Source organism: Hirundo rustica, chromosome 14, assembly GCF_015227805.2.
Source record: "Hirundo rustica isolate bHirRus1 chromosome 14, bHirRus1.pri.v3, whole genome shotgun sequence".
Lineage (NCBI taxonomy): Eukaryota > Metazoa > Chordata > Aves > Passeriformes > Hirundinidae > Hirundo > Hirundo rustica.
In genome coordinates, this window is record NC_053463.1 from 15,590,756 (window position 1) to 15,615,080 (window position 24,325).

Genomic DNA, 24,325 nt, shown 5'->3' on the forward strand with positions numbered 1-24,325 from the left:
CCGCTGCCCGGCCGGGGCAGCGACAGGGACACGGAGAGGAACAGGGGGAGCGGCAGCAGCTGGGTCACGGACAGGAGCAGGCAGAGACAGTGGCACTAGCTGGGACAGGGACGGGGCACGGACAGAGACAAGGGCCGCAGCTGGGGCAGGGACAGGAACAGGGACAACGACAGGGACAGCGGCAATAGCTGGGACAGGGGAGGAACAACGACGGGCAATAGGCGGGTCAGGGACGGGGCAGAGACAACGACAAGGACAGGGGCGAGAGCTGGGACAAGGACAGAGGCAATAGCGGGGACAAGGCCCGGGGCCGCCCCGCTCGCGCCCAGGCCACGCCCCCCTTGGTCACGCCCCTTGGGCAGGGCAAGAGCTGTGACGTGTTCGCCCCCTCGGGGGCGTGGCCTGTGTCTCCCGTGACGTCACCATCCCTCGGGGTGCGCAGCAGGTGCGGGTGGCGGCGCGAGACGTGCAGGGAGCAGGTACCGGGGATCCGTGAGGGGCCGGGCCGGGCTCGGCTGGGCTCGGTTCGGTTCGGCTCGGTTCGGCTCGGCTCGGCTGGGCTCGGTTTGGTTCGGTTCGGCTCCGCTCGGCTCCGCTCGGCTCGGTGCGGGCGGGAGCTGCGGCGAGCGGGGGGGAGCGAGGCCGGGCGCGGGGCCCGCAGGACTGATGAGGATGAGGAGGGAGATGAGGAAGGCTCCCCGGGGTCAAGGGCTGGACCCTTCCCGTCCCTGGGAGCCCCGCTCTGGGTGACCGCCCGGGGGCGGTCGGGGCAGGAGGGGCCCAGGGATCCCGGCCAGGAGCGTCCCCCAGCCCGGGGTCCCGCCGTGCCTGACAGCCCCGGCCGTGCGGGTTCGGTCCGAGGCGGGCCCGGAGCAGCTCCAGGCTGGCGGAGCGGAGCGGGGCTGGCGCTCCCAGCGCTGCCCTGTCCATGAGGAACGCGGTGCTGCCCGGCTGAGGCTGTGCCTGAACCCGGACAGGGCACGCAAAGCGGGTGGGCGCGGGCGGTACTGATGCTGAGGCTTATTTAGTGTAGGGCAAGAGGTATGGCAGCACTCGGAGTAAAAATAATAGTGCTGCACCGTGTGTTTAAAAGCCATTATGGTTGTCCTGGATTTATGTTTCTTCCTCCTTTAGCTGAGGACACCTCATTTGGATAATTAAATGTCACGGTGAAATAGGAGAATGAGGGAAGGAGAGTACTTGTCTCCTGTCCTCTGCCGCATGGATCTGCCACCCCTTCTGATGGCAGAGAGCAGCCCCTCTCTGTCCAGCCTGGTGCCACGATCTGTCCCACTCATCCCACGCTCCCGTTTAGTTTTATCTGAAAGGAAAAAATGAGGTGCTTTTTGCTTTTGATGCCTGTACTGCGAGACGCGTGTGAACAACCTGATTGTAAATAGGGTAAGTCTGGGTAAGGTAGTGAGTGTGGGTGAGTTATAATGACTGTGCTGAGCAGCTGCCTTCTTGTGCTGTGTAAATACAGTGATAGGATACAAGGTGTGGGAAGTGCTGCTGTGCTAGCACTATGGGGTGTTTCTCATCAGTTGCTTAAATAATAAGTGACTCTTCCTAGAAAATTTTGATGATGATAATAATATTACTATATCAGGTAGACTGAGGAGGAGGCTGAAAACACCGAGACTTTATACATTTTTCTGATTCTATTTCAGTGCTTTTTGGGGACAGTCGGGGATTAATGTGCATGTTAGATAATAATCTTCTATTGCACGGAACAGTGGTTTTACCAAGCACAGGAACTTCTGCAGAGCAAAGTCTGCTACACCCTGCCCCTTATTCATGTGCTATAAAGGCCATCTTTGTTAAATACTGATTTGTCATTCCCTGAATGGTGTGAGAGCTGTAACTGATAATCTGCAGAGGCTGGTGGGTGTCCTTGCAGCAGAGGTCGTAGTGGAGACTGTCCTGTAAAGGATTGGCTCTGACATGGGTGGGGGTTCTGTGTGTGCTGAGTAGCCCCCGTGAGGCGGTGCCCTGGTGCCAGGTCAGAGCAGGGAGCTCTGCTGTTCTGCTGCCCTGTGTCCCCCCAGCTCCATGGTACATTTAAAACTGGCAGTGATTCGCTGTTCAGAAAACCAGAGGTGTTCAGTGAGTGTAAGCAGAGATGTTCCTGCTCATAATTGCACTGGGATGACGGAGAAGTACCTGGAGGGCTTTGTGTGCCATGGACAGAAGAGCTCCCTGTTCTCGGGGCAGTTCGGTGCAGGATCAGATAAATATGTTACCTAATTTTTTTCTTCAACGAGGGCAGAGCAAGCTTGTGTAACTCTGGATTTTCCAGAAACAGGTCTGCATTTCTCCTGTCCCCTCTTTGTGATCTCTCTGTGGCATGACTGGAAGCTTATCAGGGTCCCTGAAAACTTCTCATGGGAGCTGGAGCCTTGAATGAGTATGTTCACTCATTCCCAGCTGTCAGTATTGATATTTTCTACTCTCTGGGTTGTGTATCCTGCCTTTCTCAACTTCCTGCTGCTGACCTCAAACCCAACGTCTCAATGAGTACAAAACAGCGCCGTCATTTCTGGGAAGAGGGAGAGATAGGAAGGAGCCCGAGTCATTCAAGCAGACGGTCAGTATTGCCAGGCCTGGCGTGCTGCCGGCAGCAGCCTGGGAGCCTCCGAGCCTGCTCAGCCCAGCGTGGCAGAGCCTGCCTTCCCCTGGGTGCAGGGTGAAGTGCCTGTCCTCACAGCCCTGCTGAGGGGCAGGCAGATGCTGGGCGACCCTCACAGCTGAATCCTGGGAGCAATTCCCAGCTGCGATCCCTCTGTGTGGAAGCACCATCACCGCGCTGTCCTGGGAGGGAGCAGTGCTGTGCTCCAGTGCCTGCCCACAGCTGGTGGGATTGCAGACCGCTTTGGGGAATGGACCTCCTTGGAAGCATCTCATCTGCTGTATTCCTTATTCCAGGCACCACCACTGCTGATCAAAAGCTGCTGTTCCTGTCATTTAAATATCAGAGAGAGAGATTTCCATGCTAGGCTTCTAACGTATTCTTGAGGTATTATTTGGTCTTGCCAGCTATTGAGGGCAGTGCCCTGATGTGTGGAAGTTTTTCAGCCCCTGACAGGGTAAGGCAAAGGCTTTCTTGGTTTGGTGACCGCTGGGAGAATCTGGGAGTGGCTGTGACAAGCAGACATTAAAGAGGATTCTTGCATGTGCCCTACAGGCAAAGTAAAGCACCATGTTAGAGCCACATGAAAGACATGGAAAAGCAGAAAAAGTGAGAAAACATGGAGGGGGTGGAGAAATCTCAGTCTCAGTCCATTTTCCAGCCTATCATGGACATCTCTTTCTGAGTAATGGGATCTCAGCTGTAGAAAATGCCTGTATTTGTCTGCACACAGCAACATAACCATGCCTTGGGAGCTCTGTGCTGCTGCCAGTGTGCTTCTGCTTGAAGTGCTAGAAAATCATCATGTGCTCTGGGTAGTATCTTCCACTTAACCCACCAGTGTTTCAGAGCTGGGGAAGTTATCCTGAAAGAGTGCTGCTGTTCCAAAGCTGGAATGCTGCCAGAACACCATCTGAATAGCATACAAATGTATTATCTGTGCTTATTAATTTTCTTGCCAGTCATACTGTTTGTTTCACATTCTCTTCTCAGTTAGACCAACAAAGCTGCTTATTTTAACTGTTATTTGCAGGTCTAGTTTTACCTGACAGTCAGATGTTTTCATTGAGTTTTTTGCTGTTTTGGAATTTGTTGCACCTTAAAACAGTCAGTACACAAACTAACAGCAAACTATAGTCATGTATTTCTGGGATTATCTAAGGCAACACATTATACAAAGGTTTGAACAAGAGCAGTGCGTGCAAAAGCATTCAAACCTGAAATCAAGATGTAGATACTTCTCTCTGAAATTATTTCTGTGTAAAGGACTTTGCTTTTTTGTGTGTTTTGCCACAGGCACTGCTGTACCTGGGCAGAGTCTCACCTGGTGTGTCAGCAACAAGTACCATGGCTGACACCACCTGAGGGGCTGTGAAGTGATGCATTCCATCTTTGTAATTATTAGTTCCTGTATATATTTCATCTAAAGGTTTTCTAAAACCTTTCATCAGATGTCTGAAAAACTGGACAATTTTCCCCCATAATAACAGTAGCAGGGCATTGGATTAGATTTGTTTTCCACTAATGCTTTTATTGTAGGAACAATGTCAGCTTCATACTTTCCTTCTGCCAGAACATGTAGGTAGACAGTGGGCAGGCAGTAAGTGATGGGTAGTGTTTCTGAAGAGGTTTGTGTGTTGGTAACAATTGATGAGACATTGAAATTAGTCTGAAGAAGGAAAATCCTGGCATGCAATCCTGTGTGGGTGTGAGGGTGCACTGGTAAGAGTTCTGTGGAGATCTGTGACTGTGAAGCTCCACGAGGGATGTTGCCTCTGAGGCAAAAACTGTCAGCATGAAGCCCTTTAGAGCTGATCAAATCCTGGTTTCTGAAACCAGTATCACCTGGAAATGTGCATATCCATTATGGTTTTTCCAACAATGCAGGGCAGACGATGGGACTGGGGAGCTGGGACAGTTTGTAGAGACACCAGCCTCAAACATCAGTTGCACTTTCCATTTTCACATATGGGCAGACTTCAGATCTCTGGAGGGCTTGGAGAATACCAGGAGGAGGGAATATCTGGCTCAGGAAGGTTAAATACTTGTTCATCCAAACCACTGGTCAGTGCACAGAGCCGCCTGATCTAGTGGCTTCAGCCACATGAGCAGCAGCAGTTGTTTTGTGCAGGAGATGCCTGGCAGCCACTCAACTAAACATGAGGAAATGCTCCTCTTCCCAAGGATTGTGAGTGTCCTGGAGTCGGGGACACCTCTTAAGGAAATGGGCTTGAACAGAGGAGTGGGTTTTAGCTTTCCCTTTTACAGCACAAAGCTGGCCTTTTTGCTTCTGCCTAGACCTGCATTTTGGAAATTAAAGTGTTTCAAACAGCTTTTGTCAGAAAAGGTGGGGGCAGCTCCTGTTCCCCCTCAGCTATTACTGTAGGCTGATGGAGCTACCTGGTGAAGTGGGCGGGCAAACCAGGGAGGAAGCTTTTCCTGGAAGCAAACTGAGCAAGAATGGAATCTCTTACAATTTATCCTTAACATACAATCACTAAATGGAGCTGACAAATAAGCTGGTAAGAGGGAAACACAGAGCCAGTGCCATTTAAAAGCCACTTGTGCTCTTTTTCATTTGGATACTGTTCATATGAAATGTAATTTAAATGCTAGGCTGGTTGCCAGGAGCTGGATTGTTGATGTTAAATGTACTTTCCATTAGAGCTCTGTATTGGAAAACTGCTTCCTAGTGCTGCAGGCATTGGTAGGGGTGGGTTACGTCAGGGTGCCCCAGTTGCCCTTCTCCGGGTCTGGCCTCTCACCATGCTCTCCATCTTCATCTCTGCAAAGACCAGCTGAATCAATACCTGCCATACCCAAAACGTGATTCCTCCTGACTACAGCAGCACGAGGTGCAGTGCTTGTTCTGCTGTCCTACAAACAAGCAACTTCTCACCTTTAAATTCCAGATATCTACTAATTGGTTTTGGGTCGTTTTGAGGGGTTTTTTTTCCTATGTTCCAGACTGCTGATTTTGTGTGGTTTGTTTGTTTGTATGTTTAATTTACTAATCCCCCATTTGTTTGCACAGGGCTGTTTCTTGCACTGTTCCCTATGCAAGAGAAGGCATTTCACCCTGTTTCAGTACCCTGGTTAGATTGTCCTCTCAGCCCACACACACAGCTCTTTATTTAATGGATTTGCTTGCACTGGAGATTGCATTTGAAGGATCTGACTTGCAGGCAGCTCTCCATAGGGATTGGTATTTCTTTGCAGGTGGATTAGTAGCTGTGAACACCTACCGGGTAAAAATGCAGATGGTTTTATGCGTGCTCTCCTCAGTTTTCCCAAGGTAACAAGGTGCCAACAGGTAGAAGCAGATTCCTACTGCTCTCCAGTTATTTGGGCAATAATTATGGTGGCCATAATTAGTCTGACCTCAAGGGATGTTTGGGAGCGCCAGCCTTGTACGTGGCCTTCTGGAGGAGGGAGAAGGGTGAAACTGGGTCGTCTTGGCAGGCTGTGAAGGGTGTTTGTTTGGGCACACCTTGTGCTAACAGAAAAGTGTTCTTCCATCATGCTTCCCCTTATTCTCTTCATTCCTGTTGTTTTCATGTTACCTTCTGACCAAAAGTCCCCCGTGTCCAGGCCCCCAGGCTGTGCCATAGGGCTGCACTTGGCCAACAGACATCTAAATTAAGCTTCCTGTTTTCCTAGTTTTAGAGGTGGCTGAAGCTGGGGCTGTTTTCAGAGACTTGTGGAAGAGGCTGTGTGTTGTCACTTGGGTGAGCAGTGTGGTGAGCTGTACGTGTGCGGTGACAGGAGCTCTACAGGAGCTATTCCCACTTGGAAGGATCCTGCAGTTGCAATTACGTAGACTGCAACTTGAGCTCTGTTTTTAGCTTGATGGATGGCAAGAGCTGCCCTGGGAGTGGGCTGGGAAAGGGGTGGGAAGCAGGAGACAGCTGTGGCACTGTGCTGAGAGTCTGCCTGCTTCCTCCTAGACAAATGGTGACACTAAAAGGCACAGCGATGGCTGGAAAGAATAATCAAGGTATGTTGCAGGCTGTGTTGAAGCAGGCAGTCTTCAGCTCAGGAGAGATGACTGAAGAAAGAAAAAGATAATAAATTCATGAGTGTGCTGGAAGAGGAGGATCAGTGATTGACTAGCTCTGTAGCAGCTGCCTTGGTTTGCTGGCGTTGTACAAGGCAGTAAGTGTGAAGCAATCAGAAGTTTTTTAAAAGCCTAATTATGAAATCTGTTTCTCTAAGGATTGGTTGCTAAAATGGACAAGCTAAATATATATATATGTGTGTGTATAGTGAATGCACCTTTTGCTAAGCCTTAGCCAGAGCCAGGTTACAGCTGCAGAGGGACTGATTTCTCCATAGGATGATGGTTCTGGGCTGTTGGTGCCTCTGTATGTACGTGCACATTTGTGTCATGGGCATTTTCTTTACAACACCCTACTAAAGTGACTTCTGGTTTGCAGACCTTTTGAGCAACGGTGCAGCTTTCTGGGGTATCATAAGCAGCTTGTTTAAAAATGAAGCCCTGCTCTTGGGGTAGGGGAAATAATGTTTACTCAGCAGTGTGGAACAAAGGAGTTTGAACATAACTTAAGGAAACAGTGATGTACTAATGAACTTGCCCCTTAGCAAAAGTACTGATGCAGGGGGGAGGAGAAATAGGAACGTGGTTTGCCTTTCTCTTCAGATGGATTAGCAATTTCTCTGTTGGCAAATGCTTAGTGACAGTCAAGGAAATCTTTGTTTGCAAGGAAATCTTTGTGAGGCTGTGCAGGGACCATTGAGCTCTGTGGCGTCTCTTCCTGCTGGACCTCATGCAGTGCCATGAAAAACACAGGGCTTTGCTGATGGTTGGCGTCTTGGGCTTTGCCTCGGAGAGGTGCTACCTAGGAAAGCCACAGATAGGAGTTCTGATGCAATGTCTTAGGAGTTGTCTTGGTTGCAGCTCACACAGGATTACTGCTGGGGTGAGAACCCACAGCACAGCTCGGTGATACGTTTGACTAAGAGCTGAGGCATGTCTCTGAAAAGTATCTGCTTCGTGATTCAAAGCCCTGCCATGCAAACACATACCCATGTGAGTAAATAGGGCTAGGAAGTGTGTAAATCATGTATGAGGTCATGAGGCTGAAGGAAATCTCAGTGTTGTCACACAGCTCAAAAAGGGCACGTAGGGATGTGTGTGTAGCAATAACTGGCAGTGAAACTGGGGGATAAGGAAAGATTCTTTCCCAGAACTTCGGTTCCACAACTACCACCTGGGTTTGCTGAATGCCTTGATGAATTCTCCAGGAGTTTCCTCAGTCATCACAGACAAATCCCCAGTGGCTGCTGAAAGTATTCATGCTGGACACTCTTTTATCTCTTGCCTAATCTCAGTTATGTTACTTTACCCTCAATTGTGGAATATGCTCTCCTTAATGTCCATTTTTTTGTCTGTTCTCTTGTTCTGCTGTCTCTGCCCAGGCATCTGTCAGTAGGCTCTGGCCAGTTTTACCTCTCCCATATCAGCAGATGGAATCTCAGTTACTGCCTCCACTGCAAACCTGCTTTCTCTTCAAAGACTGTTTTGACACAGCTAACATGGAGCTGGGAAACAAAGAGCACTGGTAGTTCCTTCTTGTTCCCTATGCTGCCACTTCCCTGTTTGCTCCAGCCACTGGATTTTTAACTCCTTCTGACCGTTTTGCAGACATTTCTGCAGAGCTGCTGATGTGCAGGTTTTTTGTTCATCCTCATGGCTTTTGGTTTTAACCCGGCTCTCTTCTTACCACACTGCAGCAGGGATTTCTGAGCTTTGCCAGGTACACCTGATCCCCATCTCAGCCCGTTCTGCAGAGGTGCTTTGTTACCTGTGTGGTCCCACTGGCTCCAGAGGGATTCTGGCATGTTCCCTCTGTGCTGGGCACTTGCACAGAGGCCAGGCAGGCTCCCTGCTTGGCTACCAAAGGGAGTGAATGGCCACTCCTGATGGAAAAGGGTGGCTCCCAGCAGTGCCAGCACGAGTCCCTGTGGTAGGGGAGCAGCGGGATGGCTGAGTTTATCTACTGACTGAATTTGAGTTCACAGCCAGCAAAAATCACAGCATCTGTTAAACCTTGCTTCAGCACTAAAATATCGAAGATATTGAATGTAGATAAATTCATTGATGCATATGAAGGGACAGAAGGGAAGACTGACCTTCCCTGGAAAGGGTGGGCTGAGCTGATGATTCTCTTGGGCAGAAGGACTTTGAAAAACTGAAGTAATCCTCCAGGTGAGTCTGCTGGAGTGCTCATCAAAGCAAGCTAAGACCAGCAGGTTCTTAAGGTTTATGAACAAAACATGAACTTGTTGTTTGCTGCTTTTGAATGCCTTGTGTGTATATCAAAACACATATTGGTACCTAGGGTGAAAAATTACACCCTTGATAAGAGAAGGGGGAACATGGATGGAGAGTTTGTCCCTTGCCCAAGGAGCAGACAGTGGGCTGAGGCTCCTTGATCTGGAACAGGGCATTCCCACATGCCATCTCCTCGGTTTGGTGCATCCCTAAATTCAGGAGGGTGACATCCTGCACGCACCCTGATGGGACAGGAGGCAGTTTTCCACAAGGCAGGCAGCAGTGCCCTGGATCCCCTGGTGCCAGGAGCAGGCACAGCAGCTGTGCATTGGGTCAGGAGGCTGAGCAAACCAGGGGTTCACAGGGTTGCCTGGGCCATGTCTGGGCACCAAATGGTTACTCTGCCACATGCAGTGGTCTCTGGGTATACACACGCACACACACTCGCTCTGGCCTTGTTCTTCCCTGGAAACTTGCTTTTGGATGTTATTTTGGGATGATTTTTTGGGTTAGATGAGCGTTAGTGGCCTGGTGTGTCCCACTTCTCTAATTGATTGTATTGAAATAAGTTGTAGGGCTTGCTGCCTGCCTTTCCGTGCCTCCTTGGAGGAAGAATTTCCTTGCTGGAGACTTGGTAGGGGCGTTGCATTGCAGTGCAGCAGTTAAAGAGCCTTGAGTTAAGTGTATGTTGTGCTTGTCAGTTTTAAAATGAGCAGTTAAGTGGTCTGGCTGGCCTAGCAGTGGGGAAAAAAAAACAAACCATAAATAAAATTCCTGTAATCGCTGGCATTGGTTAAGCAGTTAAAACTCTTGACAAAGCCATTAAAAGACATCATCTGCAAGGTACAGCCTTAGCAGTTAGCTGGGACAACTTCTTTGTGAGGGATTAGAGGGGGGACAGACACTGATCTCTTCGTTCTGGTGACCAGTGACAGGACCCAGGGAATGGCTGGAGCTGTGTCAGGGGGATTTAGTCTGGATATCATGAAAAGGTTTTCTTCCCCCAGAGAGTACTGGGGGGCACTGCCCAGGCTCCTCAGGGAATGGGCACAGCCCCAGGGCTGCCAGAGCTCCAGGAGCGTTTGGACAACGCTCTCGGGCACGGGATGGGATTGTCGGGGTGTCCTGTGCAGAGCCAGGGATTGGACTGGATGATCCTTGTCCAGCTCAGCATGTTTGTGGTTCTGTGACCGTGCCTGGCACACCGAGAGGAGCGCCAGCATGAATTCAGGTGAGTGACAGCTGCAGCCTGTGGGCCTCAAGGGCTCCTCGGTGTCCTCCTGGGCGGGACGGCAGCCCTGTCCCCCCGGAGCAGCCCTGGATCCCAGGCTGGGATCAGCCGGGCTGTGTGCGTGGCAGAGCCCCGCGGTGCCGCTTGGCATCGCCGTGCTGGCGACCTTCGGGCAGGAGCAAGGCGTAAACAAGAGAGAGCCTTGGGCTGCTTCCTCGGGGAGGGCCCGCCGGCGCTCCGGGGCTGTAAACAACCAGCTCGTTCCACGCTGCCAGCGCCTGCGGCAGCTAAACATAGCTCCGGGGCTGGGCCCGCCCGGCCTCTGCCCCGCACATGGCGCTGGGCTCCGCTGGCGATGCAAGGGTGGAATCCTCGGGGCCGCCTCGGCCGGAGCTCGCTGGATGTGCCGGAGGTTTCTGCTGGGGCACAGCGCTGAGCAGGCGGCGCGGCCCGGCTCCGTGCCCCTCCCAGTGCCCTCCGAAGGGGATCCTGCTGGCCAGCCTCTCCCGCCGCAAGCCGGGGCTGCGAGCCTGGCCGAGGCAAATGATGCTCCTGGTACTTCACCCTGTGGCGTGTGGCAAAGGGGAACTGCTGAGCTGTCTGCACCCTGTAATAGGAGAAGGAAATAGCAGGGTCCAGCTGCTTCAGGCAGGAGGGTTCCTGCACATGTAGGATATTAACATACACTTGTGTTTCTCAGACAAGGAGAAGTTCCAGAAGCCTAATGTAAGAAATGGTTTGCTTTGTCATGCTGCTTAGAGGTTCATTAAAGTTGCAGTATTGTGACAGTCTTGTCTTCCGATGGCAGTGCCATGAGTAATACATGACACGGGTTTTATGAGCATCAGCTCTCTGAGGTGTCTTTAATGTTGCTTTTTGAATGAGGCTGAGCCCAAGGCCCTAATTCCTTGTGGCTGCTTAATGACTTGGTTGTATATGATTGGAAGGCTACGCAACGTGCTGGGCTACAGTGTCATCAGGAAATTATTCGCATACAGCTTTGCTCCCAAGTGGTGGTCTGGAGGCTTTAGCAATTAGCAGAAGTGTAATGGACATTTGTGTTCTCTCCTTCTCCTGTCAAAGCTATCTAATGTGCCTGGAACAGGCTGCATTTTTCTATGGTTTTACTTTCTGATATTGACAGAAACATGAAGCAATCGTTTCTAAATCTCTTTTTTAATCGTGAGTGGAAGCAGAGGATTTTGCTGCAAGACTTAAGGTGAATAGCTGATGCAGGACTGCAAAGCAGCACGTTACTCCTGCTCAGCTAAACTTGTGTCACATAGAGAAATCAACTCCATCCCTGGCCCTGTGATAGGGTTAAAAATAAATCTGCTGCTTGACTAGGTATTTTGAAGTCTGTTTCTCACACATCGTAGGGCCCTCTGGAGAGCAGTCTGACATGGAACTCATAGGGTCATGGATGAGCAGACAAAAGCAAACCACTTGTCCTGTTTGTTTCCCTCTTTTGCAGGACAGATTCTGCATCCCACATGAGCTACGATAATCCTCCACCGTACCCCGGCCCGGGCCCGACTGCCCCGTACCCGCCCTATGCCCAGCAGCCGGGGGCCCCTCCCGGCCCCTACCCCGGCTACCCGCCCGGGCCCTACCAGCCAGGCCAGCCAGGATACCAAGGATATCCCCAGTATGGATGGCAGAACGCACCTCCACCACCGCCAGGACCCGTGTACGGAGATGGGCCGAAAAACACAGGTACGGCTGAGCTGCAGCACGGTGCCGGGGCGCTTGTTTGCCTCACATGAGTACACACCGACCTTGAAGTAACGTGTTCACCAGCGCCTGGCCCGAATGGCCTTGGAGGAGGTGGAGACTTGTTTGAAGTGGTGATTTTGTTTACAGCTTGTTTTCGTGCTTTATTTTGCTGTAGTGTCTCTCTCAGTTCTCTCTCTGGTTATTGGAGAATAGTGCTGAACATCCTTCGCACTGATTCCTCAAGGGGATCCTTATGCTGAGCTTGTTGCACGGGTTTTAGATTTGCCACAACTCTCATTCCACCTTGCTTGGATTCCGACTCATTCCAACTCTCTTGGTTGATAAGATTCAGCCAAAGGCTGCACAGTTAAAGCTTATGATATTCAAATGTACAATTTGTACTGAATTAATGGGCCTCGGTTTTCTTGAGCCCATCAGTATCTGTCCAAGTGATCTACTCATTCCTGGGCATTTTGGTTTTTTCTCAAGTTATTATCATTCTCTGGAAACACTCAGATTTCTGGGGAAGGGAGGGAGGATGGTGCACCTTCCCTCTGGCAGCTGGCTGGTCCATCTGTGTGCCACGTCCCCACAGTAGGGCACATTGGTATGCCCTGGCACCCACGGCTCTCCTGGGACTTGCTGCAGGCTCAGGTTGTCAGAGCAGAGGCAGAGAAAATGATTAAAGGACCAGAACTTCTCCTCCTTTCTATGAGGAAAAGCTGAGAGAGGTGGGACTGTTCAGTGGTTTGAACAGTCTGGTGTGGGCCTGTCAGGAGGGCCCAAATTTAAGCAGTGAACAATTGGTGTGAGTGAACAAGAACCTGAATTGAGGGCAAATCATGAGTTCAGCTTCCTCTGTAACAGAGTGAGAACCCTGCCTTTGAGGAGCAGGAGGCAGCAGCAAGCTTCCACCGCTTCCACCACGTGGATTCAAAGTGTAATCAGGGTTTTCCCCGGGGTTCTGGGGTGGCTAAGAGGTGTTTCTTAGTACCGGGCAGGGGAAAACTCCTTGTCTCCTCCATTGAACATCTTTGGTTGGAGCCAGCGTTGCTTTTTTGCCATAGCCACACAAAGGGGTGTGCTGGCAGAGACTGAAGGGAGACAGGGGCTGTGCCTTTGGGCAGTCTGGCTTTGAGACAGTTCTGCTGCCTTGGAAACTTGAAGGATCTCATATCAAACTGGATCAGGGAACTGATGGCACTGAATGTCCTCTGCTTTGCTCACAAACCTGTGGACCAGCATAAAGGATAGGCTGGGAAATTGGAGGGGACGAGCAGTGAAGTATTTTGAGTGTTTTTCACTGAGAGCCCAGGCTTGTTCTGCAGGGGGTTTGATTTCGTTAAGCCTAAGCTAACACAACTTCAGCTCTACAGAACCCATAAATCAAAAACCTTCTGGTAAGTGTTGTCCTTGAACTGCCTTCCTGCAGCTACAGGTGGTCTCTGAACCCATCTTGGGAGCCTCTAATGTGCTCTGCTTTTGCAGAAGTAGATGTAAAAAAGTGATAGAATTACAGAACGGTTTGAGCTGGAAGCAACTTAAGATCAGCCTGTGCCCACCCCGCTGCCGTGGGCAGGGACAACTTCACGATCCCAGTTTGCTCCAGGCCCCATCCAGCCTGGCCTTGGACACTTTCAGAGGTGGGGCAGCCACAGCTTCTCTGGGCACCCTGTGCCAGGGGCTCCCCAGGATTTCTTCCCGATATCCATCTAACCCTGCCTCCAAGTCCTGCCCAAGGCTGCTTTCCATGCGTTCTCCCCCCAGCCTGTGTTTGTGCTTGGGATTGCCCCTACCCCAGTCCAGGAGCTTCTGCTTGGCCCAGCTGAGCTTCACGAGGTTCACATGCCCCCACCTCTTCAGCCTGTCCAGGTCCCTCTGGGTGGCACATATTTATTTTAAACACATTTATTAATGTCTGCAAAGTGAAGCCAAGGCTATAACTTTGCATTTGTCTGCAAAAACATTCTTTTTCTTCCTTCTGTTAAACATCCTTTTTTCCCCCCTTGCTCCTTTTTCAGCCACTCTGTCAAACTGGAGCCTGATCTTTCTCCTCTGACACTGTAAAAGAGCTTTCAAAGGGGCTTTGTTTAAGAGCACCAGGAGTGTCTAGTTCAGAGTGGATGTCTCTAAACAAGCTAATTTTTTATAAATCTGTTACACTAGTGCTATGTATCTGTCGATGTGGCTGAACTTCTAATATTAAAAATTGACATCTAAATTTAATCAAGGCGTTGCAGTCAGCCTAGCTGGTCTGGTGTGATTTCATGTGGCTTGTCAGTTCCTGTGGTGTTTCCAAACAATTATCTGGGAAGAGCTACTGTGTGGATGCTTTCCTTTCAGAGCGGATGTTTTGCTCTCCTACGTGACTTTGCTTAATCTAATGAATTAAGCTACTCCAAGTAGTACATTAGTATTTCTGAACAAACGTGTGTCCACAGTGAGACTAGGAAATCTGCTCTACTTTGAATTATATGCTTTATGTTATTTCACTGTGTGGGCAAACTGCAAAGGTCTTACATTGTAGATCATAGCCAATGTGCTAATGCTAATGTGTGGAAGTAATTATATATCATATTTTGGTCTTGAGTGGATCACACAGATGGAAATAATTACTGTTGAGCTCTCAGCATCTGATGGTAAAGTAGCGTTTTATGGTGGTGGTGTTTTTTCATCTTAAATTCAGGTGTAGCAATGGACATAGCCTGTCCACCTGGCCCTTGGAGAAGTAAAAAACCTCACATCCCTCCCTCTCTGTATTAAAGCTGCATCTGAGATGTAACAGGGAAGCAGCTTAACCTGAGTGCTGCTAAGGGTAGGAAAGAGAAAGTTCTTGCTGTTCAGTGAGCAGTGACTCTGCAACAAATAGGGGAGGGAGATGTCACCACCTCTTCAATGTGCCTCTGAATAGGGGGACAAACCTGAAGGCTTGTTGGAGGAAGCTGCAGTCCAGAAGAGCTCTGAACGTGTGTGTTCCCCTCTGGAGTGTCTGTGCAGGATTAGCCAGCCACGAGGATGTCTGGGGTGCAGAAATCAGCTTGTGGTTATGTGTTAAGACTTAGTGGTGGTGGCCATATGACTGCCACGTGGCCACCCCCATAGGGCACTGTGGGACAGGGAGACTGCAGCTGATCCCAGTGTTCCTTGGCCCCTTCTCCCAGGGGGGATGGAGCACAAGCTTGCACCCCTTCAGGGTCACCCCAGCCACCTCAGAACATGAAGGGCCTCAAAGCATTTGTTTTTTCTCCACATGAAGGAGCAGCGAGCTGGTGACTGGGTGGTGGCTTGCTGAGGTGGCTCAGAAGCCCTCATGGTTTTGTTTTTTTGGATGGATGGATGGATGTTTTCTTAGGCTTCATCAGGTTACTGATACCAAAGTCTCCAAATAAACCCCACATCTCGCATCTTTGGAGGGCTGGCAACTGACTTGGCTGTTGATCATTAGAAATAAACAACTTGCCCTTTGCCTTTAGAGGTGGTAATGTGTCTGCTGAGCCTGAGGGACGTTATCCTTGAGGGTGTCTGATTCAGCTTCCTAGCTCTGGGAGCTGACTGATCCCTGCCTGCCGTTTTCCTGCTGCAGAGGCTGAGGGCTGACTCCGTGTCTGTCCACACAAAGTCCATGCTGGTGTGAGTTTCTGGAACAGGGTGGATGTGCCACGCAGTGCTTGGTGTGGCCAGAGGGAACCTGCCTGCACCAGAACAAAGCTGGGAAACACACAGCTTTAGGCATGTGGTTCCTGTGTGCAGCATTGTGCAGGGAGCAGGTTCATCTTTAAAGCAGGGGCTTGCTTAGGAGGAAGAAAATACTTCTTTCCAGAAGATATTTCCCCACCAGTATTTTCATTATTTGTTATCAGCTGGCGTAAGGAAACCACAGTAACTGCTGACTGGTCAGCTGGTGCTTTCTTGTCTATGTAAATCAGAGGTGAAACGTAATGCAGCTGATAATGGTACGCTTTAAAAAGACATGGAATGAGCCAAAGTACAGAGTGACACACTCATTTTAAAAGCAGAAGCTGATGCTAGCAATTTGACCAGTTTAATTTCTACCCCCTCTCCCCACTGATACACGCCAGTGTAATGGATGGGGCTATTCCATGCTGTGCCAAAGGGAGCCAGGCTCTGTCAGCAGGCACTGAAGGCAAACAGAGCTCAGTATTGCGTCTGAGCCATTATACACACAGGCTGGAAATCTTATTTCTGAAAGTTGATTACTTGTAGCAAAGCCAGCTGTGATAAGAGTAATAGTCACAGTGATGCTGTCTGCCTCCTAATGTTTGTCCAGCTGCAGAATAAACAGGTCACCTAGATACAGGCACTGCCTGCTGCTGCAGGCCTGGATGGTTTTTCCTCGTTACCTGTCTCTGTGTGGAAAGGAGAGGATTGGAATCATTCTGGTGAGGCTCTCCAGTGCCTTTCAGTGTTTACCCCCTTGCTTCCCAAACCACATGGAGCTGAGCCTTCCCCAGCAGGCGTTAATCTGGAGGACAGGCTTTCTCTCTGTCCGTTGACCCTTTTTAACTAGTCTGTCAGAGCATTTAGTTTAACTGTTCCTGTACCTTCAGGAGCTGCAACTCCAGATGCTGGAGTCCTGCCTAAAAAGAAAAAAACCATCTTATTTGGCAGCTGTCCTCTTATCTGCTTCTCATTCTTCAGTGTGCTTTAAAACCCAGCGTTCTCTCCTCCAGGACTGCTGTGTCATCCCTCCCTGTGTCCCTGGCTGCACAAACAGTGGGGGCAGTTGGCTGGTGAACAGTGCAGTCCTGGGGCTGCTGTCTCACCTCACCTTCGCTGCTCTTCACCCCCAAGGAGGGAATAGTCTGATAAAACCTGATGCAAAGAAAATTATTCCCAATTCAGGTCGAGTATCTGAAGAGATGGTTCAGACAAACTGGTCTCAGGAGGCCAAGGCTGGCTCCATTGTGGGCTGATTTTAACGAGGCTGCTGTTCCAGTCCTTGTCAGCTGGGCACCAGGCTGGCTGAGGAGCAGATCGTGCACAGCCTTTTCCCAGCACTGCACACACTCTGTGGTACTTGACCCTGGGAGGCTGCACAAGGAGGATCTCACTGGGGCACGTTCCCTTTGCTTTAAACTGGGCCTTGTCCCTCCTCCTGTCAGTCACCCAGAACACTCTTGTAAAACCCTTGTAAGGTGAGGTTTGTGCTGTGTAAATCCCTCCAAGCCAAGTCTTGTTTAACTCTAGGACTGATGCTGATTTTCAGTGTAAGCACTGGCACAGGCTGAGGACTGTGCTGTTCTTAACCCTGCAGCTGACTAGGTTAAAAACATCCTGCTTTGACAGTAAATTAACACTTTGCTGACTTAAAAAAATGTTAGAGGAAGTTCTCAAAATCTGTATCTTTGGGAGATATCTCTCATCTGTTGTAGTCTAGAAGCAGGCTGAAGGGCCTGAAGCCCTGAATTATTGTACATTTGAGCTGAGGGAAAGTTTGTTTCTCGTATGACATGTCTTTCTAAGCTGTGTGTTGGGGTTTATGTGCTTTGGAGAGCTGGCTGATGCCTGTTGACATGCTGCCGAGACCTGAGCACTCTAGAGAAGGTGTGCTGGCTCCTGTAAGGAATGCTTGTGCCTTTAGAGAGGTTGAATCCTTCCCAGGCACATTGATAGACCATAAATGCTGATTAGTATCACTTCCATTATCTCAAGGATCTCTTAATCCCATCCCTGCGTGTTCAGGTGAGGAAACAATATCTTTTCCAGCCCTGAGCTGAGCTGCAAGAAAATCTGTGTGGTTCCTGCTGAGCCCCAACCCGTGCCTGGCGCCCGGGCTGGTGTGTGAGAGGGGAACAGCTTTGCCCAGTGCAGCGCTGGCTCTGGAAAGTGCTCGCTTGGCTCGCCTGCACTGTGATTTCCCTGAAATGTGCGGCCTGCTCAGCTTCCTGAAAGCTGAAACAGCTCTCTAGGGTGAGCGTCAGAGCTGCTCAGACTTACGGGAACAGAAAGGCAGGAATTTTCTGAACCTGCTGAACCCAGGCGTGTGGCCATGGAAGAGGGCAGGGCTGATACCTGTGGGAGTAGTTGTAGGTCAGTTGTTTCTGCTCGAGCCCAGGCTGAAATCTGGGCTGGGTCAGCAGTGACTCTCCAGTGGCAGAGGGGGTTTGCAGGTGGAATTGCCTGTACTCTGTGGTATTTTCATTCCGTGGCACTTGGTTTCTGCTCAGGTAGCTCTGGCAGTGGCCATTTGCGCTTGGAGCTGGGAGTTGTGAAACTTGTTCTGAGAGTATTTGGAAGATTGAGCTTTGGAAGACTTTTGCTTGGAAGTTGGGCTATTGAATTTCCATCTGGCTCTGGTGCCTGTTTCAGGAGTGTACTGAGGTATTTCCTGAAATCTGAGTGTGGTGTCGGTAGAGACTGTGCACACAGTGAAAGCCTCTGGGCAGGAAGGAGTTGGGGGGCTGGGAAATTACAGGCCTGAAGCTGTTAGACATGAGCAAATACCCCCAGAGAGGAGAAAGAACAATCAAATGCCTTCCTTGCCAAGGGAGTTGGATCTCATCTGTGCCCTGGAGGCCTCATGCAGAGAGGAGCCTTGGTGGCAGCTCATATGAAAGTTTAGTCCCTGTTCCCCAGTCCTGCAGTCTCTTCTTCTGCACTTGCTGCCTGTGAGGGGTTTATTTTAGGAGAAGTGGATGTCTGGGAGGTCACGGCTGGCTGGTCCTTCCTCCCGCAGCTCTGGCTCTGCAGAGCAGAGTGTGCGCCTCCAAGAGGGGCTCAGGGACGTTTGGTTTCTTGTTGCTGTCACTTCTGCGTCCCTTGGATGCACTTGTGCTGACTTTCCCTTCTCTGGCCTCCATCCTGAACAGAAAAACTTTCCAAGGACCTGGGTGAGAGTAGTTTGAAGGTAAAAGCAGAGGCACAGGCTGACCTGACTTAGCAATCTGCTGCAGACAGCACAAAACCATTCCAAGTGGGGGTGAGCAAGACTTCTTGCTCTCTGAAGAAGAGAAAACAAAGCTCTTGGTGCCGAATTGGCTTGTGATAAAACCCACTTAACTGACAAGTGGGAAGAGGCTTATGGGTCCCTTCTCTGCTGTGCACTCCCTCCCAGCTGAGAATCTGGTATTAGGTAATACTCCTGCTCTGACCAGCTGTTACCATGGCAAACAGCCATTCTGCTCCAGAGGAAGGATTTGGGGCTGCAGAAGCAGTGATTGGTAAATGACTTACTGCTGCTTCCTCTGGTGTGCCCCAGGCCTTGCCTCGCGGCCAGGAGCGCAGATGAGAGCTCTGAGCTGGCACACAGCTGGGCTAAAGGAGAGTCACCTTCAGGGCACTGGGACTTCAGCCCTCCCACCTTCAGAGGGTGGTGGGTGCTGGGCTGTGCTCTCCACCTCCTGCTCCCCAGGCACTGAGCCTGCCCCTTGCTGCCTTCTCTGTGCCTGGATGTCATTCCTGTCACACCTGGCCCCTGTCAGGTGCAGCAGGACTCTGGGGAGAGCTTGTGGAGCTCAGGGGCTCTCAGGCACTGTCACTACCCCCACAGAGGTAAGGTGGTACCTTGACAGTGATGTCTGTGTGTGGATCCTGGGAGAGGATGGACTGATTCTGGCATCAAAGCCCTTCTACTGCAATCCTTGCAGACCCAGTAAAGCCCTGCAATAAGGGGCATTGCAGTCTAAGGTCATGATTTTAGTTTATGCCAAACTGGGTGAAAAGTACAGCTCATTCCTTTCCCTCCTGGAGCTAATGATTAACGTATCAATTAGGCATGAGAAGAAACAAAATGTATATGCTTAAGATAAAGTAGACTGTACATGAAATAAGAAGGTTTTGTAGTATTTGTTTTAAAAACAAAGTGGGAGTTATTTGCACTGGTTTGTGCAGGCCACTGCTGTGTGATTACAGGGAGTGATACCATTTTCAGGGTAAGCATGATTCATTGTGCTCCACACTCTTTAAGGCTGATTAGGAGGTGGGAGGGTCTCTCAGTTTATACCTTCTGCCATCCTGTTTTAGAAAAAACAATGAAACCATCAAAACTGGGGCCTAGAACTGAGTGCTGTCTAGTGCCTGCAAGAGAAATCACCCTTGTTTCTCTCCTTTTTGGGACCACCAGGCCTCTGTCCATAGTGACGAGGACCCTTTGTGCTGTAGGAGGTGGTTGGAGTGCCCAGCCTTGGCCAGCAGAGGCACAAAGCAGCTGATGAGATCCCTGATACAGCTCACCGTAGAAAACTGGGTGGCTTTAGCTTGGAGGCACTTGGTCACCGAGGAATCTCACCAAAGCCACAATTCCCTTCATTGGGAGGTTGTGGATCTGGTTTGTTGGCAGAGGTATCGCAGTGGAAAACCTGATGTCTGTCAGTGGAGTCCTGCTGGCTGCAGTCAGTTGGGAAGCTGGGGGGGATTTGCCATCACTAATGGGCTGTGCAGGTGTTACCAGCTAAATGCTTTCAGAGGTTTGGACAGTGTTTGGGGGGTTGGCACTGTGTTTGTACAGCACTACTGCACGGGCTGGGAGGAGTGGCTGAAGCTGCTACCACGTGCCCTTGATGTCCTCGGGTTCTTGTATCACTCTGGTAGTGCCCTGAAGCCAACGGTCAGGTGTCCAAAATGAGCACGTTGATGGGGGTATCTCCAGGCTGGTGAGAGACTGGGCTGGGAGCACTCCATCCAGTCTGTCTTTGAGCTGGTTTTCAGCTTGTGTGCTTTGGCTGAAGAGCTGACCACCCTTCAGCTGTCCTGCTCCTCTCCTGTCCCCTGCGAGCCCCACACACAGATGAGAAAAGCTGTTTGTCATTAGTGCTGTGCATCCGTGGTTCAGGCCTCTCTGCAGTTTGTGTGGTGACAGCAACAAGGCTGCAGCTCCCAAAGCATTGATGTGGCTTCAAAGAAAGCTTCACAAAGTGTGAGGAGGGGTGGCTGTCTCTCTTCAGAGCCTTGCCCAGGTGCTCTCCCAGTGTGAACATTTCCAGTGTTGACAGTGTGCACACTCAGACTGCAGCAGTGCTTGCTGGCAGAGGCACAGCTGCCCTTGAGACTTGCTCCCCTTGGAGACGAGCTCTGCAGTGGAAGGCAGCATCTTCTCAAATGTGTATTTCAGGAGTTGTCTTTGGGGCATTCCTTGAACTTGGAAGGTGAGTGGGTTTGTTAAAGTACACGGCTGCCTGCCGTGGGGGAAAGACACAGCTTTTTCTCAGAGGGTTTCCTGCAGAAAGCTGCTTTTGCCACAATGTGCTGCTGGTTTAGATGGCTTCCACCTTTTAGCAGAAGTGAGGCAACAAACATGAGCGCTGTTTTGCTGTTTGTATCAGAAAGGCTCACTCCAAACCTGTGGTGAGTCCTGGAAAGGCCTTGACATGGCTGCTGTCCCTGTCCTGCCCACAGCTGTGCCTGTCCTCCATCCAGCTCTGGGCAGCCCCTTCCAGCACAAGCCATAGCAGGGCTGGCAGGGACAGGGGTGATGCCCACGGACACTGTGACCCTCGTGTGCGGAGGGTCAGCGTCCAACACGAGCCAGCTGAGCAGCTGTGCTGAGAGTGCCCAGCTCCCTCTGCACACGCCCAAGCTTGGGAAATCCGTTTCCTTTAATATTTCAGCAAGTGTTTCATAACAGCACTTTGCACATGCCTTGAACATGTTTTGTGGCATGTCCCTGACCCTCGGCTGTAGCTTGAAATTTCTAATGGGTTAATCATAAATATTTCAGGCAAAGCCTTTTTGCAGTCCTGGACAGCTGATTGTAGCTGGCAAAGGGCAGCCTCCTTCTGCAGCGTGGATCTGGATATCTCAGGGCACTGGGGCCCTCAGTTGTGGGTATGGCAATGCTCTGGCAGCAGCAGTCCAGCTCCCCATGGCTCAGAGGTGGGGCAGCTTGAACCTGACAGCTGGTTGGAAGTGCGAGCTGTGTCAGGGCTCCAGCACAGGGATGTCACCATCTTACACAGGACTCTTGGAGCATTTGGTGTGTGTTTCACCTCCACTGACTGTAACAGGACCTTCTTAGAGCAAACAAACACACCAAAGAGCTGCTTGTTTGGAGCTCCTGGATCCAGCAGGAAAATAAAGCCCAGACCAAGCCCCTGGCTCACCTGTCCATGGAGAACAGGCAGTGGGCAGAGCTGCTGACACACTGCTGTGCAACACGAGGGCTCACAAGCCTCCATGTTCTCTTTGCAAGTGTTCAGGCATGGCTTTGAGTGCAGGTTTGGGGCTGAGGGCAGGGAGGAGGGCGAGGCCTGACCAAAGTCCTGTCTGCCGTGGGATGTATTCCCCTTGGGATAGGATGGGGTGGCTCTGTGGTCCACCCTTTCAGGGGGATGAGAGGCAGCCAGGCTCGTAACTGATGGACCTTGTTCTGCACTGCTGTGGGTGTGGCAGGGGCTGGCCCTGGGCAGGGGTCCTGCAGCCTCCCCCTGGCAGCAGCACAGGGAGCCAGGTTTCCATCAGGTCCTGCTCCGCTCCTGCTGGGCCGTGCCAGCCTGGGCTCTGCGGGGGCGGGCAGCGACAGCAGCTCCTGAGGGAGGAGAGTGTGCGGCACCTCTCGTGCTCCAGCACTGCCTGTGACAGCGCTGCCACCTCCTCCAGGGGCTGCAGGGAGAAGGGTGCCTCCATCCTGACATTCGTGGAGCAAGGGCTGCAGGTGCTGTGACTGAATGGCAGAGGGAAGGGGGACAGCAGTGCTGTGCTGAGGCCGTGCAGGAGCTCCCCTGGAGCTGGGCTGTGCCTGTGCAGAGCCTCTTCTCCTTTATTCCCCTTGATGATGTACCCAAGCACAGACATTTGGGGGGTACTGGCCTCCCCCTCACTTGGTGGTGTCAGGGTTTTGGCATCATGTAACCTGGAGCACATCATCCTCCTCCACCCATGGCTCTGCAGAGCTGAGGTGGTGACTGGGGAACGCTTTCCTGGGCACAAAGCAAGGCCATGGGAGGGCCAGGCCGATGCCACGAGCTGTGTCCTGCCAGCACCCTGTGTCCAGCACTAGCTGCCTGCCTGGCTTGGCCTCCTGTGTGAGGGCACATTTCCCACACAGACCACAACAATCAGAGCCAAGAAAGCTGTCAGGAAGGACAGTCAGCAGCCTGCCCTCAGACTGATGCAGTTCTGTGTGTGGTAGCCTGGGCTCAGCGAGGAGGAACCAAAGATAACTGCTTCTCTGTCCTAATGGGCCTCAGGAGCTGCACAAAGAGCAAGCAGCACACTGGCCTCAAGTAGGAGACCCTGCCTGGAGAGCTCCCCCCAAGGCTGGGGCTCCCTCCTGTGTGCTCAAGCAGGTGGCAGTGCAGTAAATCCCAGCAGCCCGCCAGGAGCCCCTGGGCAGAGCTGGTTTCTGTCCATGGGCGATACCTGGAGTGTTTGAGCACCTGCCCCTTGGCCAGTGAGGTGTCACTGCAGTGCCACCTCCCAGCCTGCCAGGGCTGGCAGTGCCCTCACGTGCAGGAGGGACACAGAGCTGCAGCAAGGACCGATCCCAGTCCAGGATGAGTCCCTGTGTTGTCATCCTCGGGAAGGAGGCAGCTCTGTGTGTGGTAGGGCTGGAGCAGCGTTGGAGAGCAGCTCCTCCTTCACGGGGGCCGAGCAGTGCCTGGCTAAGCGGACAGGCTGCAGATGTGCTGGGGAAGCTGGCACCTCCTGGAAAGCTGTCCTGGGGGCCGGGCACCCCTGCCTCTTGTCCCCTTGGGTGGTTTTGTGGCCGGGGGTGTCGCTGCTCTGTGCCTCACCAGCCCCTCTGTGCCCGCAGTGTACGTCGTGGAGGAGCGGCGGAGGGACGACACGGGCGAGAGCGCCTGCCTGACGGCGTGCTGGACCGCGCTCTGCTGCTGCTGCCTCTGGGACATGCTGACCTGACGCCGCCGCCCCGCCGCTCTCCGAGCGCCATGCAGGCTCCCCACTCCTGTCCCGACTTCTTTCTGTTACTGTAATCAACGCTCTGCTTTGCACAGCCAAGAGTTCCTGTCTGTCCGTCCTAGCGCCTTGTCAGGGTGGGGGGGTGCACTCCTTTATTTTAGTAAAGGAAGAAAAAAAAAAAAAATCCCTTTTTAACATTTCTAAGACTTTTGTTGTAACTTTGAAGAATGTGCTAATGGTGTATTTCAGCCAAAGGCATTCTGATGATATGTATATTTACCGGTTGAGATTTTCCTAGCCCTAGAGACAAAGACGTCCGCAATAATTAAAGCCAACAGTTGATTTTCTTCACTAGGTCCCAGCTGTTTCAGTAAATCTGTCTGCAGGGTGGGCATCTCCTCTGGTGCTGTCTGTCCTTGGCCGCCTGTGGGCACTGACTCTGTCATTGAGAGTCCTTGGTGTGGCACCTCCAAGCTCCTCATCCACACAGGGCAGCATAGTCAGGTTTTTTATTCTTATTTTTTCCCCTTCTGGAACCGGGGCCCTCTCCAGCAGCTCCTGGGACAGCAGAGCTGGGAGCAGCACGGGCTCAGCTGCTGTGTGTCTGCACCAGCAGCTCCTGGGGCAGGGCTGGTCC

The 24,325-nt window shown here is 51.4% G+C and overlaps 1 protein-coding gene across 3 annotated transcripts; it reads left to right on the forward strand.

Annotated features, from left to right (window-relative positions):
- The first annotated feature begins 352 nt into the window (after positions 1-352).
- Positions 353-24,039, forward strand: CYSTM1 (cysteine rich transmembrane module containing 1). Of its 3 annotated transcripts, none has more exons than XM_040078109.2 (3): positions 353-479; positions 11,630-11,871; positions 23,582-24,039. In XM_040078109.2, exons 2-3 carry the CDS (start codon positions 11,649-11,651, stop codon positions 23,686-23,688), a joined length of 330 nt encoding a protein of 109 aa, XP_039934043.1. In that variant the 5' UTR covers positions 353-479; positions 11,630-11,648; the 3' UTR covers positions 23,689-24,039. The 3 variants fall into 3 exon arrangements, with proteins under 3 accessions (XP_039934043.1, XP_039934044.1, XP_039934046.1); XM_040078110.2 differs by having other exon boundaries at positions 368-445; XM_040078112.2 differs by lacking the exon at positions 353-479 and having other exon boundaries at positions 11,626-11,871.
- The last annotated feature ends 286 nt before the right edge of the window (positions 24,040-24,325 follow it).